Source organism: Cataglyphis hispanica, chromosome 26, assembly GCF_021464435.1.
Source record: "Cataglyphis hispanica isolate Lineage 1 chromosome 26, ULB_Chis1_1.0, whole genome shotgun sequence".
Taxonomy (NCBI): domain Eukaryota; kingdom Metazoa; phylum Arthropoda; class Insecta; order Hymenoptera; family Formicidae; genus Cataglyphis; species Cataglyphis hispanica.
In genome coordinates, this window is record NC_065979.1 from 122169 (window position 1) to 141602 (window position 19434).

Consider the following 19434-nt stretch of genomic DNA (forward strand, 5'->3'; position numbering starts at 1 on the left):
ATATATATAATGTATTAATAAATAAAATATATAATAATAATGTATTATGATAATTTAGGATAATAACTATATATATAATAATAATTTATAATAATATTAAATTTTTTAAATATATATTTTGCCGATTTACCAATGTGTATTTTAAAAGCTTTCAAATTTATTGCTACAATACTTAAAAAAAAAGAATTTCTCTTATGTGTATTTGATAGGTATAACAGATCGTCACATCACGTTGGAGGATCACACGCAATGGTTGACATCCGAACTTGACAATTGTTCCTGTTGCTGCGAGCTGCAGGGCGATCAATGGCCAGACGACAGTGAAAAGTGGCAAAAGTCCTCGCGGGTCAGACGATTTTTAAGAGGCGCCGGGAGTTGCTGCTGCGGTACGTTGCGCTCCATACAACGATGCATCAAGAAGCTTGTCGAGCATAAATATTTCCAGCAGGGTATTCTTCTGGCGATACTCATTAATACTTTGAGCATGGGAATCGAGTATCACAATCAGGTGACTTTTTATTCGATTTTAAGTATCACATATCTTAAATCTTTCCAATGTAATATAATTTTATTACATACATTTTTTTAATTAAATTATAAGTTTGATGATACTCTTTGTTTTGATTGTAAAAAGAAAAATATAATTTCTATAGTTATCTAATAATTTCTAAAGTAATATAATTTCTATAGTCATCTTTCACAAAGTTAAATTTTCTTTCTCTTGTTCTAAAGATACTTTTGTAAGGAATGTAATTATAATTATTTTGTTGCGTACAGCCAGAACAATTAACCGTAGCTGTTGAAATAAGCAACATTGTTTTCTCGGCGATTTTTGCGGTGGAGATGTTGCTTAAGATAATAGCCGAAGGTCCATTCGGTTACATTAGCAACGGCTTTAACGTTTTTGATGGTATCGTCGTCGTCCTAAGGTAAGGCAATTTTCTTTGTAAATTCTTTTTATCACTCACTTATTTTAAATAAGCAATATAATATTCATATAAACTGCTACATATTATAATAATATTTGAGTAACATAGTATTAAATAAATATACGTAGAATATATCGAAGCATTTTTGTCTTGTGATAAACTGTGTCAGTGCGATCGTTCAGTTTCACAACCAGTATTCCAATTTTACAAGAAAGCCTTTATATAGCTCGTAAAATCTTTCTCGATAGACTGATATAACGGATAAATAACATGGTTGCACTCGTGCACCGCGTCATTTCCAGCGTCGTCGAGCTCTGTCAAGCATTTGTGGAGGAGCGCGGCGGCAGTTCCGGCCTGAGCGTTCTGCGTACCTTCCGCCTACTCAGGATTTTAAAGTTGGTGCGATTCTTGCCCAATTTACGACGGCAGCTCTTCGTGATGCTGCGCACTATGGATAACGTTGCCGTATTCTTTTCTCTTTTAGTACTTTTCATCTTTATATTCAGGTAAGTCGCCGTTCTATCCTCTCGTTCGCGTCAGCGACGCTGTTCGGAATTTCGCGCGTTGCTGAGTCTTCTCTTCGTTTTTTTTTTCCAATTGTATATGTGGTCCTCGCTTATTTCGCGAACCGGTATCATCGTCGATGAGATTTATTATCGTAAATATATTTGTACGATGACCCCGCGAGGGATTTACTCGACCGAACCTTTCTGCGCGTCGCGTTTACACGGATTATGGGGCGCTATCGCGTCTTCCTGTTCTAATTATCACCTCATCAGCCTAGTAACGTTTGCATGTCTGGCAAGGCGGATCGAAGTTACGAAATTGCCGATAGGGATTGTCAAACATGTTGAATAAGCACTTTGAAATATGAAACGTCGATGAGCGATGATGACATTCTATAACGATATCGGATATTTTGCTTACGAGGGAGCAATGAAAAGGTTTGATGGGCTCTCTTTGTGTATTTCATAATAATAGCAAATTTATATCGCTTCCGAAACCACTAGTAATAAAAACTACGTTCCGTAATCAAATTTTATCAAATGTTTCTCACTAGCTTCATAAAACTATGACATAAAAATATAATATTAGACTTTGAGTTTTTATAATCATTAAAAATGATAATCGTTAAAAATTCTTTTTAATTAAAAAAAAAATTTTTTTCAAATCTTGAAAAAATAAACAATCAGCAAAATATTTTATATTAAAAGTTTAAATTTTTGCTAAAAAAATCGTATATTAAGTACGATAAATCAATATCATGAAATAATTTTTTTCAGTTGAAAAATTTTTATTCTTATTTCTTGTTTTTTTCCTTCTTATTAATAATTCATTGATCGTTGTGCTAAATTTTATTATATATGTGCATTTATTATTTTACGTTAGTGCGAAGTTGACGCTGATAAAATTCTCATTGACGCTCAATATTTCGAAAGTAGCTTTTTACTCGCTTTCACGATTTTCGAGCTTCAGGAACAAATCGCGCATCGCTGTTCTTCGAGCCGAGGCCTACATTTTAGGTGACTGTCTTTCGCGTTCATACCTTTCTCTTCTACTTTGTTTGCTTTTACATTGTTTCCGCGGTGTATGAGCCGCCATCCAGTTAATGCATATCACATATATATTATATATAGAAATTCAAATTTTTATCACAGCAGTTGTCCCGTATTCTCGCGTCTCCTAGCATTTCTTTGAGCGGCATATATACTTTCTGACGTTGTTAATGGTAATGACGATGGTATTTGTTGGCACGATCTATTACAGTGGGGGAGAAAAGAGAGCGCCTGCTGCCCTCCTTTTATGGCTTGAGGCATATCAAACGTATTCTTTCGACGTTTATATACTTAGAAAATATATCTATATATAAATATATATATACGTATATGAATATATATTTACATGTGTGTGCATGATGCTTTTATGCTGGACGTCTTAGTGACGAGTATGAAGAGCTATATGTATATATATATATATCTAACTACTATTACATTTTTTTGGTTTATATTCGTGTATATACATGAATCTCTCCCGCTGTCACTCTCTACCTCTCTATTTTTTTTTTCTCTACTTGCTACTCTGAGCTATCTGCGCTTATATTTAAGTGCGCCTCGGTGTGGCCCTCGATATTAGAACATAGCTTGCGAATATGTCGACATATATATTTCTGCAGGATTACATATACATATTTATCTCATAGGACTTTCCGCTATATAAATTCGCGCGTTTACGACGCATTTTACGATCGTTCAATGGCCAATTTGCTGCAGCCGCCGCTCTCGCTATTGCAATTGATTGTTCGTATCTGCCGCAGAAACGCAGTCGCGAATGTTGAAAATAGCGATATGTGTTATTTGGATACTTTTAATAATTTTTTAAACGTTTAAGTATTAAAAATTGGATTTTGTAATCATTAAGAGAGTTGTTTGTTAAAAGTGATCCTATTGAGATACCTAATAATTGTTTTCAGTTGTTTTCTTAACAATTATATTAAGGGTATTTTTAGACATTTTTTTTTCCTAAAAGAGAGCCAAAATTAATAACTTTGTTATGCGTGAAATAGTTGAAGTACCATGTGTACTTGTCGAGAAGTTGCAAAGAAAAGACGAAGAAGAATACTCGGTAACATCGTTGATGTAAATCCGGGCGATCCTTTTCTGCCCGAAACTTTCTTCACACGAACTTTTGAAATTGAATACAAAGTTTTCGAAACTATGCAAAGGCTCGCGGGTGCTTCTTCGATGCCGATCCTTAAAATCAGATACACATTTTTCTCGAGATCCTCGGTCATCCTTAGGTGTGTACATTTTGACCGCAAGACATGCGCGCGAATGGAATTTCAAAGGATTTGCTTTAAGAGATCTTTCCTGATCAGCCGATTTGCATTAAATAATGAATATATTTGCATTGGGATTGCAAGCAGGAGCCCGTTTACTCGGCCAAGTTTTCAGATTACATAAGACGAAAGTTCACGTCAGCATCAATCCGAGGACATCTGGTTTTCTCATCGAATGCTTTTAGAGATTAATATCATCACCATGCATTGCTTTTTTTACGAGGTACATATGCACGGATGTGCATTATATATTGCAACATAACGATATCACAAAAAAAAATATCAATCGATCGATTCTGCATTTTTGTTCTGTGCTTGTTGGCTAGTTATATAAAGTGTCACAGAACTGGATGTCCATTTGATCAAAAATAACAAAATCGGTAGTTATGAAAGTATGCCACACTAAATGTTCTTTTTGACAGAGCAAAATAAAATTAATTAATCATTAATTTCTATTGATTAATTTTTTAATATTATATTGAAATAAACATCTCTGTTTTTAAGATACTTTTTATGTTTATGTAAAAATTAAAAGCTTGTGATAAATCCTTTTGTGGGAAGTGTTTTTAATAGAAAAGGCTTACCTCAAAAGATTATCTAGAAGGATATCAACTAAAAGATTATCTAAATTTGTGGCTGGAAAGAAGTCTAATAATTCTAAAATATCCTCTATATATTTTGAATTAATCAGTTACTTGGCCGAGTCACGCTTTATTAATCGTGATTCTGTTTTAATTGAGCTATATTCTTTCTTTCTCTTTCTTCTCTCTTTCTTTCTTTCTCTCTTTCTTTTCTTTTTCATTTTGTTCCGGTTTATGTGTGTGTGTGTATATATATATATATATATATATATATATATATATACACACACACACATATATATATATATATATGAATAAGGAAGTACATTGCACGTTTCGTTGTGTTGTAGTATTCTCGGGATGAACCTGTTTGGTTGCAAATTCTGTGAAACGATGAAAGGCAGCTCTGACGTCGAGTGTGATAGGAAAAACTTTGACTCATTACTCTGGGCTATTGTGACGGTGTTTCAGGTACCTACCAAAAAAAAGATACTTTTCCACGTATCTTCTCGAGGATATTTTGATTTCTCTATATACTGTATATTATCTACATATATATATATATATATATATATATATATATATTCTCGTGCATATGTATACATTAATATATATACATATATATTAACGTTTACCACACACGGTATATTTACATATATATATATATATATATACACGCAAAGTATGCTAAGTATACGTTATACTGTCACATTTGATTTTTCGACGAGCTAAAGTCGTGCGATCGCAACACTTTATATGATTTCTGAGGTCTCAGGTAATGTATACTGGGAGATAAATGCTTTCCAGCATGTTGTCGTTTCTCTGATGAAGGGGAAGGGCAGAAGGAAGCTACTAGTAATGGCTTTACAAGAGACTTAATTAATATTAGAATATACTTAATAAAAAATTTTATTTTAATTTCTATTATTTGTTAATAGATAGATTGGAAGCCATTATTTAATATATTTTATTTCTGGCGAGATATATTATTTTAAGAAATAAGGGGTAAAAAAATCGGATTATAGCTGGTGCTGGCAGCCTACAGAAATGAGAGGGAGGGGGGACACACGAATTATCTAGATTCGCGGATTTTATTGAAATTGCATACGATTGCCGGCAATAATCCCGGTGCTTCTCCATTTCTGTCCGTTTGCAATCCGTTCGTCGCTTTACAAGTGCAACGCGTGTTATTAATGCGCGCCTCCTGCATTGTCTGTGAGCGCGTCGAACTGGCTCCCTTCTGGCATGCTTTCACAAGCAAATGTTGTTTCTGTGTGTCGGCAATGATGAGCGAAATCCCCTGCATCTTGCTAGTGTTTCTTTTATATTGGGTACAATATCTTAGAATAATAGAATTATTATTAGAATTTATGACACTCGAATATTCGAATTCAAAAGGTACGGATAATATCTGATACTTACATTACATTCGGTACACGTGTTTTACCTAAGAGTAATAGATATTCATATTTGTTTAATGCAGCAAATTAATAATTAAGTATATAATAATTGAATGCACAATCACTGCATAATTATGTTGAATTGCAATGAGGAATGAATTAAATATACGCTATATAAAATTATGTAATCTTTCATTATATTCGTTGATCATATAAAACTATGTATATGTTTTGGACACCCGAACACTTGTAGATATCGAATATCTAGGCTAGATATTTGTGTATGTCAATACTCGATCGAGATTATCAGCCTTAATAATTATCGAAATTTGCATAATTTTTTAATACATTAGATGAAAGGAAGAATGATTTAATTTATGATTATATATTATATATTATATAGTACTCTATTATAAATAATGTTTAGAAATTGCAGATCTTTTTCTAAATTTTTAACTGGATACCTATTTTGCGGAACTATCTCAATTTTAAGAAAATGATATTGGAGAAAAAGAATTAACAATATCATCAAAAAAATATTATTAAAAATATTTTTCAGATTATGTAATGTCAAATAAATCATTTTATCATCATCAATTGTATACATATATCAATTGTATACATACACAATAATACACATTAAATATTAAATATGATTTTGATCCAGATATATTAAATATCAAAAAATGTTTTTCGAAATTCAAGAATGCAGGCGTTTTCGCTCAAGTACCGAGAAAACTTTGTCTAGACGTTTATTCATTCGCTTATTCCTCTTGTCGGCAATATTGAAATTGCTTTTGATATTATTATATTGATGTTATCAAAGTAGATGGTTTAGTTTTAGTGCTCGTTGTGTTCCATTGCAATTTTTGACGACCGTAGGAAACATCGAAATTAAAATCAGTCATATAGGAATTCCGCTAATAATCTCGAAACAGCAGTTTGAAAATTTCAAGTTTAATAGGAATCTGATACAGGCAATTCGGCCGATTGTTTCCATACGTTCGTCGCATATCAATGGATGATAAGAATCAATTATATGCTTTAAGGAGGAGATAACAGTACAAACATCACAAACGTCTATAAATCGTAAGTCTTGTGAGATCGTAAAAATATTCAAAAGACATGATAAAGTCATTTAAAAAACGTGTTGATGTCATTTTGACACCCTTCTTGAGACATTTGTGTTGTTTGGCAGCTATCCTAGGATCGCCCGGAAAAATGTCACATCCTGCCTAAATGACACTTCCTGCTAAATGGCCCTTCTAAAATTATCGGGCGATCCATGGGATTGACTCTCTGCCCTGACTTGGAGCGCAATATATTAAAGGAAATAACTCTCTTGCCTGGTTCATATTGTGCAACTCGCACTTTCTGCATGCAATGTGTGTTTTTATAGACAGTTGGTCGCCACTTGTCGTTATTGTTGCCGTCATTTTTTACCGCGTTATTTACGACACCTGCTGCATATCACGTTTCCTCGTCACGCGAGGATTCGACATTCATATCCACTTCACTACTAATCAGATTTCTATCAGTTATACTGCTAAAAAGAAACGCCGTGATCGACGGCAACCGATCTCTTCGTATATATCGGTTTTCGTGACATCGTGGCGACACGAATAATAAATGGAGCCGGTTGTTCTCTGCTTCGCGAAGAAAATTAGAAGTGATCATGTGCCGTATAAGCAGCTTGTGTTGGCGCCCGTACTCCTCTCTTCATACACTTATTAAAATTATTACGCACTCTATATATTCGATCGACGCCTCGATATCACGTCACACATTTTTAACAGTGTAGCACACTAAACTTATCTGTCACACGCTTACTCTCTTCTCTATCTCCTTTAACTTCATTATACTTTACCACTTACACTTCTCTCTTTGTACTTTCCTTTCCTTCTTTTTCTCTCTCTCTCTCTTTCTTTCTCTTTCTTTCTTTTTTCCGTTCTATCAGTACAACTTCTCTGTCACTTTCTCTCTTAAACGCCCACGACTCGAGCGTAAAAAAAAACTTCGTTCCGAATTATACAATACGTGCGTGAAATATCGACTCGACCCGATAGGAGCATCGCCGCGTCACAAGTCTAAAAATTCTACACTCGAGGACCCGAGACGAAATTACGTGTCCATCGCACACAAATGACACAAACGCGTTAAAGAAAAAAAACTTATATAATGTACCAAATACATGCAAGAAATGGCTCAACACGTAGATGATTAAAAAAAGATCGAATAATTAAATAGTTTTTATTTTTGTTTTATCATTATATTATCGCACGCATATTATTTGCATCTTCTTGAAATAAACATTCCTTTAAAATTTAATCGCTATATACAATATTTTCTTATATTAAAAATATTATACTAATTCCACGAGAAAAAGAGAATGCTTTTATTTAGAAGTTGAATTAAATTTGATCCAGTCTTTTATTCCAATTTTCCAGTAGCCTAAGCCTAAGTTTTATCAAGATATTATGGTAGCCCGAGAGGATTAATTAGTATTTCTTACAATTAGTTATATAGTAGAAAAACATTTTTTTATTTTATTCTAGAGATATAAACCAGGTAGATCGCGCAACGCACGTAACATCATACTGACATTGCAGTTTCGGTAGATTTGTGCGTATCTTTTGCAAATACTCGCTCTGCAAGAGAGAGATTGCCGTAATATTATACATATTATACAGATACCGTATCTCAGCGTATTATACATATAGACGATTATACATATATTTATGCTTGACAATTATACCCTTTTTTTCCACCTCTCGCAAACGTTCGCCGTGACATTCTGCAACGGCAGGTGTCTTGTATCTATCCATTCTTTTTTTCTTGCTCTTCTTTTATCGCGTTTTTTACGGAGCTCTTTCCGTGCTGTTTATTTTCACGGCGCGGCGCCTATAAAGTGTGCGGGGATATCTGTCGACCCGGACGAGAGATGATTTAAAGCTCGTATTTGCAGAGCGTGTTCGGCTTCGATTTCGCTTTCAACATCAACAAAACGAAATTCGCAGAAAAAATCAGCTGACGCGACAGAATGGATAATTGACGAGCTTGCGGATGCGCGTCCGAATAACTGTTTATTATGACATACGCAGACTAGATGTCACTGAGTTAAAGTCAATTATTGTTCCAACATGCGTCCTAAAATTAATATTATTGATTGTTTATGTAAAACATAAAATAATTATAATATACACGTATGACATATTATAATAGAAAAATTATATAATGATGCGAACATACGAAATTCTAATTTATGTCTAATTGACGCTTCTTCGGACAAACAAAAGTTTCAGGGAGAATTAAATATATCTAAAGTAAAGAATTTTTAAATTATTTTTTACTTATAAAAGAAGAGTGCAATTTTTTTTAATTTTTGATTTTTGTTCCTTATTCCGTCCCGTCGTATAAAGTCCATTACAATCGCATAAAGTTGATATGATTCGTTCACAATCCATAAATAATACTTATTATACTTTACACGCATTCATCTAATCTATATTGTGCAAATACAAGATACATATATTTATATATTTATATATATATATATATATATATATATATATATATATATATATATATATATATACAGACACGCCGAACTTGCAGAATGTGACTGTACGAGCTTCGAGTGACAGTTTTTACTGTTTTGTCCAACACAATTGCTTAATCTCTCTTATCGATGTGCAGAGCCTCTACTTTCGAAAATAAACTTATTAAAATAACTTTGAGCCTTTTTATGAAAGGAAAAAGATACAGTTTGAGAACTTTGATTTAAAATTTTAAAATATTGCATTCCAAATTATATCGCGCGAATGTAATTAAGATGAAGAGAAAAACTTTTTGATTTTGCAACAGATTTAATTCTTTAAGTATTAATTTGATATGTAAATAAATTTGTTTAAATGCATTTAAATATTTTTATGGCAAGCAATATGGTTTAATATAAGATAAAAGTGCTAAAGTCAGATATTCATATATATGTGATATACTTGTTGACGATGAATTAGTGGAAAAAATTTTGTGTGTCATATACATACACATACATATTTAATAAAAATTAAAGATAGACATTTCTGTTTACAAAAATATTTTTAAAATGTGAGTTTTAAACCCAGATCGTTGTTTTAGAACATTTAAGAATGAAAATAACAAATTACAAATTAATGGATAAAAATGATTTATGTAATATTTTTAGCATATATTTTGACACGCGCCATGCATAGTTTAAGAAAGTTATTATAGAATTACATATATCTAAAATTTATAATATTAATTCCATCATAATCAGCTGTCAATTGCCAATTAGCGATCGATGATGTCAGTGTTTATTTTAATTATACATTTCATATAAATAATTACTTGAATGAGGAAATGTACTGTATGACGAGAATGGAGACGCTGCTCGGCGATTGTACCAAAGTCCTAGTCCTGTCACAACTCCAGTCCTCTCCCCGTCCTGGATCTGGGGGATACTTTAGGCCAGCGGATTGTCTCGGTTGCAGCATCCTAGGAATGTACCTGTTCGGGGGTAAGTTTTGCATGTGGGCGGACCGGAGTCGGCCCTGCACCTGTGCCGAGGTGGTCTCGCGGCACCCAATGTGTCGCTGTGATCGCAAACATTTCAACGACATCGTCTGGGCACTAGTCACAGTCTTTCAGGTACCACTGTTCCCCCCTCTCTTATACGCTGTATACATATACATATATATATATATATATATATATATATATATATATATATATATATATAATAGTACATTTTTACATGTTAAATGCGACATACATATACATATATGCATAGTTATTTTTACCACGTTCCACGTGTTTTGCGTAATTTACACGATCTTTTTTTTCCTATTTATATATTCGTGTTCTCTCTCTTTCTCTGTACAGATCCCAGCCATATTTATATATATTTACATATTTTTTCGTGTTGAGCAAAAACGGACCCTGTCCTCCTTCGACGTGTGACCGTTCCCTAAGTCCATTCACGCTTCGCGTCCATTTTTGTCTCTTTGTTATCCGTGCCGAGTATGCGGAGCCTTTAATGGTTGCTTTGTATTTACATGCGTGCAAACAGTATATACATGTCGACATTCATGTTTACTATTTTGTTTGTTTACACGCGCAGATCAAACTGCGCGACGACGATTCTATCCACGAGTGTGTTGTAATCTCAATTCAGCTCACACATCATCCATGTAAAGCAACTAATATATTACAACGTTGCGGAAAACCGATGGAACGACTTTTTCTGTCTTTCTATCACGTGTTTCTGCGCAGTCTAATGATGTCATCACTTGCTTCTCCTAAATTTATCGTTGCACAATTAACAATTATTATATATTATTGACATATCTCCCTGTATTCATTTCTGATATAACGTATATGTTTGTATAATAACTCAAAATGAGTAAATTGATAAAAATAAACGCGTAGACAGTTGTATTCTAATTATAAATATGTATTATTCTTATCGCGTTTGGTATATTATTGTACGTGTAAAAATCGAGTTTGAGAGAATATTATTATTAATAATTACTAGAATATATTACGCATGTATTTAACGATTCTATCAATATTAAATATCAATTATTTGGAGTATGTTAAATTAATTTTTTAGCAATTAGTTTAATTTTTAATTTTTACGTAGCGTGTAACGTTATTAAGCTAGAAAAACAAGTATATTAAAGATACATTACAGAGTTCATAATAATAAAGGCAATAATAATATAGGCAAATTACATGTGTAAACATGAAAAGCTTGCAAAAAAGGAGAAATTCGTGATAGAAAACTCGATGCATGCATATTCACGAAGTATTACAGCACTGGTTGGCAAAACGTTTTTTGTGCGTCTCTATCGAGTATGTAAATTTGGATGCAGTGCAAATACAACGTTGACTTGCTTTGTATGCCAATATATTCCTCATAATTGCATGTATGTTCAAATATAATTGGAATAAAAATATTTTTAAAAACATCTATATGTGTAATAAAAAAATTAATTCTCTGTTTAAACATGTGGTTCATAGACACACAAACTTTATCGAATTATTTATCTGTTTTTATCTCTTCGTATGTTTCAATATCTTATTGAAACATATAATCGCGCATTTATGCATAATTCAATATTTAAAATAAGATAATCGAAACTTTTGACAGCTACGTAATGATATTTTAATGATTAAATTAATGATATCTATTTAATACATATCATAAAATCTTGTTATAAAAATTGTATAATTATTAACGTTGTGCAGATTAATACGTAAAATATGATAAATTTATGTGCGAGCGCATGTATTTCACAAAGAAGAGTACATTTTTTAACAAATTAAAAAAAAAAAACGTCTTGCCGATCATGTGCCTTATTATAAATAAGTATAGATATTTATGCTATTATATATGTAGCGGGAGTTTCTTCCCTTTTTCTTTTTATGTAGATTCTTACGCAGGAGGATTGGAACGTTGTCCTCTTCAATGGTATGCAGAAGACATCTCACTGGGCTGCGCTTTATTTCGTAGCGTTAATGACCTTTGGTAATTACGTTCTCTTCAATCTTCTCGTCGCCATTCTCGTCGAAGGTTTCTCATCGGAGGTAGGAATTAAAAAATAATATGACACATTGCTTATTTAATTTTAAATTTCTTACGTGAGTATTGTAAAATATATAAAGATGCTTACATATAAATTTATAATATTTATTTTCTCGACCTGTATCAGATTTTGATCTTTTGATTGCGTTTTATATTTTGAATTATTAATGTATTTACATACATTTATGTATGATGTGATAATTGGATGATATTTCGCAGAGAAACGAGAGAAGAGAACGAGAGCAAAGAGAAATGGCGAAAAAGCTCGCCGCTGGAATAGGCAGCGAGGACGGATCGTCGAGAGTATCGGGATCGCATTCAATTTCTGACAGCGATACATATACCCAGGTATAATTGCTTGCGCAATCTCTCTTTTTTTCGTCGTACGATTGTTTACTTTCCGTTAGATATCACGCGAAGAAGATAGAAAGAAGAATGAGACGCAAAAATTATTTAAATTTTGGATTATTTTTTTTTGACACATTTTGAACATTTTACAGGAAAAGCTTAATGCCATAACGTTTTCTGAGGACTCGCAAAATATATAAAATGTACACATGAGTTAAATATATAAAGATATATAATTTTTTATTTGTATTTGTTTATAACTACGATTATTTGGAAAAATGTGCATAGAGTTACAAATTATTCTATCTCGACATTATTTATCTAATTATATCTAATAAACGGATTTTCGCCGATCGCAAAATTTTTCTCAACTTACGCTACATCAGTTTTTATTCGCACGATTAGCAGGATCAGAAGAATTCGTGGCAGAGCGCGGAGGAGCTAAGAAAGTACAAAGATAATAGGGAGAAGCAGAACAGCGTGTGGAAACAACGGATCGATGAGCCTAAGTGTAACATTCAGAAAGAGAGTAAGATGATGGGTGTGGCTGGTCAGCCGCCGATAATCACTCATACGGCAGCAACTCCTCAAGATTCTCCAAACACTACATTGGATGTTGGCTACAGAGACCTCAATTGCCGAGCAGTTTATCCCGCTGCTGCCCTTTCAATCGAATCTATTGATCGATCTGGTGTACGTTTTTATTTTAATAATAGGCTAGTTGTGCAGGGCAAGCGTTTGTTACGATTGATAATTGAATAATGTATGCATATTTATATCTGAGAATCGAAATTTATCCGTGTTAGTCAGAGTTATCCGTTAATCAGAGAATTTGATATGTTGATGAAGAGAGTTTGTACAATTTTGAATTTGCGAGATTCCTAGTCGCATTTTTCATTAGAATGTTATATTGAAGAAGAACGTAACAAGAGAAAATAATGACAACAATGCTTTATATATTTGCAGAGCCAGTGTAGTATACCCTCGGGATTATTAAAACTGCCTGATGTATCTAACAAAATACCGACAAACAACTTAATAGCTGGTCAATTCCCGAGACGCATAAGCCTCGTTACGGCCGTTGTCAATCCTTCGACGAGGGACTCGAGTTCTAGGTATCTGTGCAATTTATCATTTCTCGATTAAGTTCTATAAACATCGCACATTTTTTTCTGATATTGTACTTCTTTTTACTTTAGTCCGCCGAGAATACAAAGAGGCTATTCGTGGCGCTTGTCACGGCCATCTTTGCGGAGGAAACGGTGGTCGCAAAGTGACGACGAGAATACCAGTCATACAACTGTACTCAATAATGGGCGCAGTACTCTCGTCGGATCCAATCCAACGTAAGACGATTAATCACTCATCGCGAATTATTTAAAAGAAATGAATAATTCATTAATAGTGTTTAGTTTAGTGATTCAGCGAGTTTAAAAAGCTATTAGCTTAAAGTTTGCGAAACATGCCATATACCACGTTTATTTATCCGTTATATTAAAAATAATAATAATAAAAATATATAATACATGTACATAATATATATATATATATATATATACATAATAATTATATATATATATATATACATATATAATATATACGCGCGCACGCACACACGCACGCACGCACGCACGCACGCACGCACGCACGCACGTACGCACGCACGCACGCACGCACACACACACACACACGCGCGCGCGCACACACACACACACACACACACACACACACACACACATATATATATATAATATTAATATAAAATTATATTTATTATCCTTCTCTTTCAGTTTTAACGGTGGATATTTGCATGGTTCGATAAGAAACGACACGCAACGCGACGCGCCCAATAATCGAACCACCGTCCTAACAAGCAATAATCGTAGTTTGAGTCCTAATAATTCGCTTGAAAGTTATGGCCCCTGGTCGATTCGTCGTTACACAATCACGCCTAATCAGGTAAGCGGTGATATAAGTACTTTTGATAACCATTATTAATAGCAACTTTATCATTTTATAATGCTTTTTGCATCATTTTATTATTACGCTCTGCATTTTATTGTATTAATATCTTAAATTTCCAGATGCGATGGATCGGCGAGCTTTCGCGAAGAAATTCGTTGCGTGGATATGAAAATGTTCAAACGTCCACGAGGAAAACATTACCGTTGGATGAGATGCTCGCGCCGTCCTCGACTCCACGCACGATCAACAATCTTGCAATGGAGACTGGTCCACTGCCGAGAATCAAACGACTTCCTGAACAAGAAGAAGAGCGTCCGAGAACGGGCGGCGAACAGACGCCGCCGTCGAACGGTCACGGAAGCGCGAGCAGCGTTGAGAAAATCAAAAAAATATTCATGTTCTTTGAACCTAAGGGCTGCCTACAGGAACGTGAAAATTATTCCTTGTATTTATTCCCACCGAATAATAGGTAATATTATTAGATTCAAACATACATTTCTACTTAATTAATGTCGGAGATTTTTAGAGTAGAAGAAACAATATTATGAAAAAGTAAAAATAGTAATAAAAAATAATAAAAATGTTTATATAATAATAATCAATTAAGAGCGAGATAGAAATAATAGAGGTTTAATTATATGTTAATATTAAATTGAAGTTGAACAAGAAATTAGTAAATTTTTTGTCAATTAAAAATTGTAAGAAACTCATAAATTTTCCGAAACTACAGGTTTCGTATCTTCTGTCAATGGTTTGTTGATCAAAAGTGGTTTGACAATGTGGTATTGCTATTCATTGGATTGAACTGCATTACTCTGGCGATGGAACGACCGAATATACCGCCCGACAGCCGTGAGAGACTTTTTCTATCGACTGCGAATTATATTTTTACTGGCGTTTTTGCCATCGAGATGTTCGTTAAGGTAAACATACTTTGGAGATTTTATTTTAAAGATGTGTATTATTAGATATCTCTAATAATTTATGATAAAATTGATGCTTTAAATAAAGTTTTGTTTTACGATTATAAATAAGAGAAAGAGTAGAAATTATTAAAATTAAAAATCGCGTATAATTTGCATTTATATGTTATCATTTTGTCATGTAGGTCGTCGCAACGGGCATGCTTTATGGTCCGGATGCGTATTTTACTTCAGGCTGGAATATTATGGACGGATCTCTCGTTATCATTTCCATAATCGATCTATCGATGTCAGTGCTTTCATCAAGTAGCCCGAGAATATTTGGAATACTAAGAGTAAGCTCATTTTTATATCTTGGAGATTTATTATGCATACATACTATATATCTTTATTTTCATTATAAAACTGAGAATAAAAAAAAATTATAATGATTTATAAATGTACCCGAGAAAAAATGTAATTATATATGGCTATATATATATATATATATATATATATATATATATATATATATATATATATTTTACTTAAGTCCATTTTATATCAAAACATTTATGAACAGTTAAACTTTTGATGTTATATGCATTCTCTTCTAATCTTTTTTTTTTTAAATATAGGTATTTAGACTACTGAGATCATTAAGACCCCTGCGAGTCATCAATCGCGCCCCTGGCTTAAAACTGGTAGTTCAGACATTACTGTCTTCACTGCGGCCCATCGGAAACATCGTTCTGATCTGCTGCACGTTTTTCGTAATCTTTGGTATACTCGGAGTGCAACTGTTCAAAGGCGCGTTCTACTATTGCGAAGGTCCCGATATTAAGAATGTGCGTAATAAAACGGACTGTTTGGCCGATAAGCGAAACATGTGGTTAAATAGAAAGTATAATTTCGACGATCTCGGAAAAGCTCTCATGTCGTTGTTCGTTTTATCATCACGAGACGGATGGGTAAACATCATGTATACTGGTCTAGATGCTGTTGGCGTTGATCAACAGGTGAGAGAAATTCATGCAGTGAAAATAAAATATATATTTTTTCTTTTAATATCTTTGAATAAATACACGTTTTAACTCACAGCTTACATTATAAATATTTTAAAAACTTATATTTTTTTTAAAGTATCTTTTAAAGGCAGTGTTATATTATGATTTATTATTTACGTTTATAAAAATATTAAAAAAATTAAAATGTCACTTTCATAACTTTCAACGATGAATAATGAAAAAACTGATTACAGCCTATCGAAAATTATTCCGAATGGCGATTGTTGTATTTCATCGCGTTCATATTACTGGTGGGTTTCTTCGTGCTAAACATGTTTGTCGGCGTGGTGGTGGAGAATTTCCATAGGTGCCGCGAAGAACAGGAGAAAGAGGAACGTGTACGTAGAGCGGCCAAACGCGCATTGCAGATGGAGAAAAAAAGACGAAGTGAGTGGCCGCAGGCCCAGCTAGGTTAATGCCACTTTTATATCACGCAACTAATTATTTGTCGAGAGATGCCGGTGTGTGTACAATATTGCTTGTAATTGTTTTCAGAAATGCACGAGCCGCCGTATTACACCAATTATTCCAAGTCCCGGCTGTTTGTTCACAACGTCGTGACATCCAAGTATTTTGATTTGGCGATCGCAGCGGTCATCGGTCTCAATGTCGTTACGATGGCGATGGAATTTTACATGATGCCGAAAGCGCTCACCTACGCGTTAAAGATTTTTAATTATTTCTTCACCGCCGTTTTCATTCTCGAATCCCTCATGAAGCTTGTCGCTCTCGGTCTGCAGCTTTATCTAAAGGATAAGTAAGCTCATGTCTTCTATTTACGTATTCTTTTAAGTATTTTTGTGGAGTGGGCACTTTTATCAATAGCATCATGAAGAAGATTTTACGATTCTAATGACGGTTCTTCTTATAGATGGAATCAACTAGATGTGGGAATAGTGATATTATCAGTTGTTGGCATCGTGTTAGAGGAAGTCGAATCTAAGATCATTCCCATTAATCCCACGATAATTCGCGTAATGCGAGTGTTACGAATAGCCCGTGTGTTGAAACTCTTGAAAATGGCGAAGGGTATACGTGCTCTCTTGGACACGGTGATGCAGGCTTTACCGCAAGTTGGAAATCTAGGACTATTGTTTTTCTTGCTTTTCTTTATATTTGCTGCACTAGGCGTAGAACTTTTCGGCCGTCTAGGTAACTATCCATTCAATATAATTGAATTAGTTAACGCAATTACGCAAAAATATATTTTTAAATAAATTTATAAAAATTTTTTCTTTTCTCGTTCGTAATAAAATAACTTTTAAAGTTGATTGTTCTTGTTAATATTTAATTAACTTATCTTAAATATCTAACAAAGATTACAAACTTTATAAACAGAATTAATTTTTTTATGAGAATTATTTGCGATTATCTTTTGCAATAAATTAGATATATATTTTTTTCTATTTGTACAATCATAAGAATTTAAATATCAATACAATTCTTTATCAAAAGTTTTATAAAGAGACAGTTTTATAAAGAGACTGATTGAAATCAAATAATATTAATTTTCCATCACAGAATGTAATGATGAAATGCCTTGCCAAGGTCTTGGTGAGCACGCGCATTTTAGTAATTTTGGCATGGCCTTTTTAACGCTTTTCCGAGTCGCCACCGGTGACAACTGGAATGGTATCATGAAAGACACGTTGAGAGATGATTGCGATGATGCAGCAGATTGTGTCAAGAATTGTTGCGTGAGCACTATTATCGCGCCAATATTTTTCGTGATTTTTGTTTTAATGGCGCAATTTGTACTGGTAAATGTCGTCGTTGCTGTGCTGATGAAACATTTGGAAGAAAGTCACAAACAGGTAACGTTTTCAAAAAGTTTTTTTAAAGAGATTTGTTTTTTATTTTAACCATAAAAATTTGAAATATGTACAATGTTATAATTTCAGATGGAAGACGAGCTTGATATGGAAACACAGTTGGAGAGAGAATTAGCTGCGGAACAGGAAGAACTTCTAGAGATGGAGGAGGAAGATGAAGATGACATAGCGATGAATGGTAGAGTAGATGATGACGATGAGGACGACGAAGACAAAGAGCGCGTATCTATGGTGGGCAACATAAAAATTCCCGCGAGGCCAGGATTAGCCAAAGTTCAGTCTTTACCTGCAAATTTTATTTACAATCCACCCAGAGAGAGAAACATCGATGGTAAAAACATTAATTGTAATTTTATTATTGTAATTAATATGCTGGTTACTGATACATCAATTATTGCAATATTCCTTTCTTTATTATCATGTCTTTTGTCATAAAATTAATCGATTGTTTTCCAGACACCTCGATTTCCGTATCCTTGGACGAGAAACGTCGTAATTCGTATTACCGTTCGAGTTCAAGACCGTCCAAGTTTAAGTCGAAACGCCGGCAAACCTTTCATTCGAGCCATCATCAACGAAGGTCACTGTTGCCAATGCATTTTGAAGTTGCCGAAGTCTTCGAGAAGCCTGTGAGCAACCTGAGCGTGCCTCGAATTATTCCGCATCGTAGCTACGGCGTCGCTAGTCAAGATACCAGTCACGTACAACATCAAAAGTTGCAGGTAAAAAATCGCATATTCCAATAATGTGAATTTATACTTACATGTTTCGTAAACAAAAGATCAAATAACTCGTCTCAAAGAATATAATTAAAATTTCTCTTACACACTTTATTATTATTAAGTGAATTTCTCAAAATTATGAATTAAAGTTATCTTCAAAAAAATTATACAGTATTTATATTCTCCATCTATATAATTCTTGATAAAAGATTCCATATATTATCCATTATAATTTTTAATAGAAA

The 19434-nt window shown here is 33.6% G+C and overlaps 1 protein-coding gene across 7 annotated transcripts in view; it reads left to right on the forward strand.

Moving 5' to 3' along the window:
* LOC126858561 (voltage-dependent T-type calcium channel subunit alpha-1G) overlaps positions 1 to 19434 on the forward strand; it is a 47449-nt gene that overhangs the window by 23840 nt on the left and 4175 nt on the right. For 2 of the 7 annotated variants that reach the window (XM_050608980.1, XM_050608986.1), the window contains exons 14-33: positions 210 to 508; positions 778 to 929; positions 1232 to 1435; positions 10258 to 10414; positions 12200 to 12355; positions 12573 to 12701; positions 13107 to 13394; positions 13668 to 13816; positions 13901 to 14047; positions 14492 to 14660; positions 14786 to 15135; positions 15397 to 15589; positions 15775 to 15924; positions 16207 to 16587; positions 16830 to 17046; positions 17131 to 17392; positions 17507 to 17787; positions 18157 to 18449; positions 18537 to 18798; positions 18924 to 19189. In XM_050608980.1, coding sequence (XP_050464937.1) covers positions 210 to 508; positions 778 to 929; positions 1232 to 1435; positions 10258 to 10414; positions 12200 to 12355; positions 12573 to 12701; positions 13107 to 13394; positions 13668 to 13816; positions 13901 to 14047; positions 14492 to 14660; positions 14786 to 15135; positions 15397 to 15589; positions 15775 to 15924; positions 16207 to 16587; positions 16830 to 17046; positions 17131 to 17392; positions 17507 to 17787; positions 18157 to 18449; positions 18537 to 18798; positions 18924 to 19189 — 4505 coding nt within the window. Of the gene's footprint in view, positions 1 to 209; positions 509 to 777; positions 930 to 1231; positions 1436 to 4696; positions 4818 to 10257; positions 10415 to 12199; positions 12356 to 12572; positions 12702 to 13106; positions 13395 to 13667; positions 13817 to 13900; positions 14048 to 14491; positions 14661 to 14785; positions 15136 to 15396; positions 15590 to 15774; positions 15925 to 16206; positions 16588 to 16829; positions 17047 to 17130; positions 17393 to 17506; positions 17788 to 18156; positions 18450 to 18536; positions 18799 to 18923; positions 19190 to 19434 lie in introns of all 7 variants that reach the window. The other 5 variants (XM_050608984.1, XM_050608987.1, XM_050608982.1 and 2 more) reach the window with 5 other exon arrangements.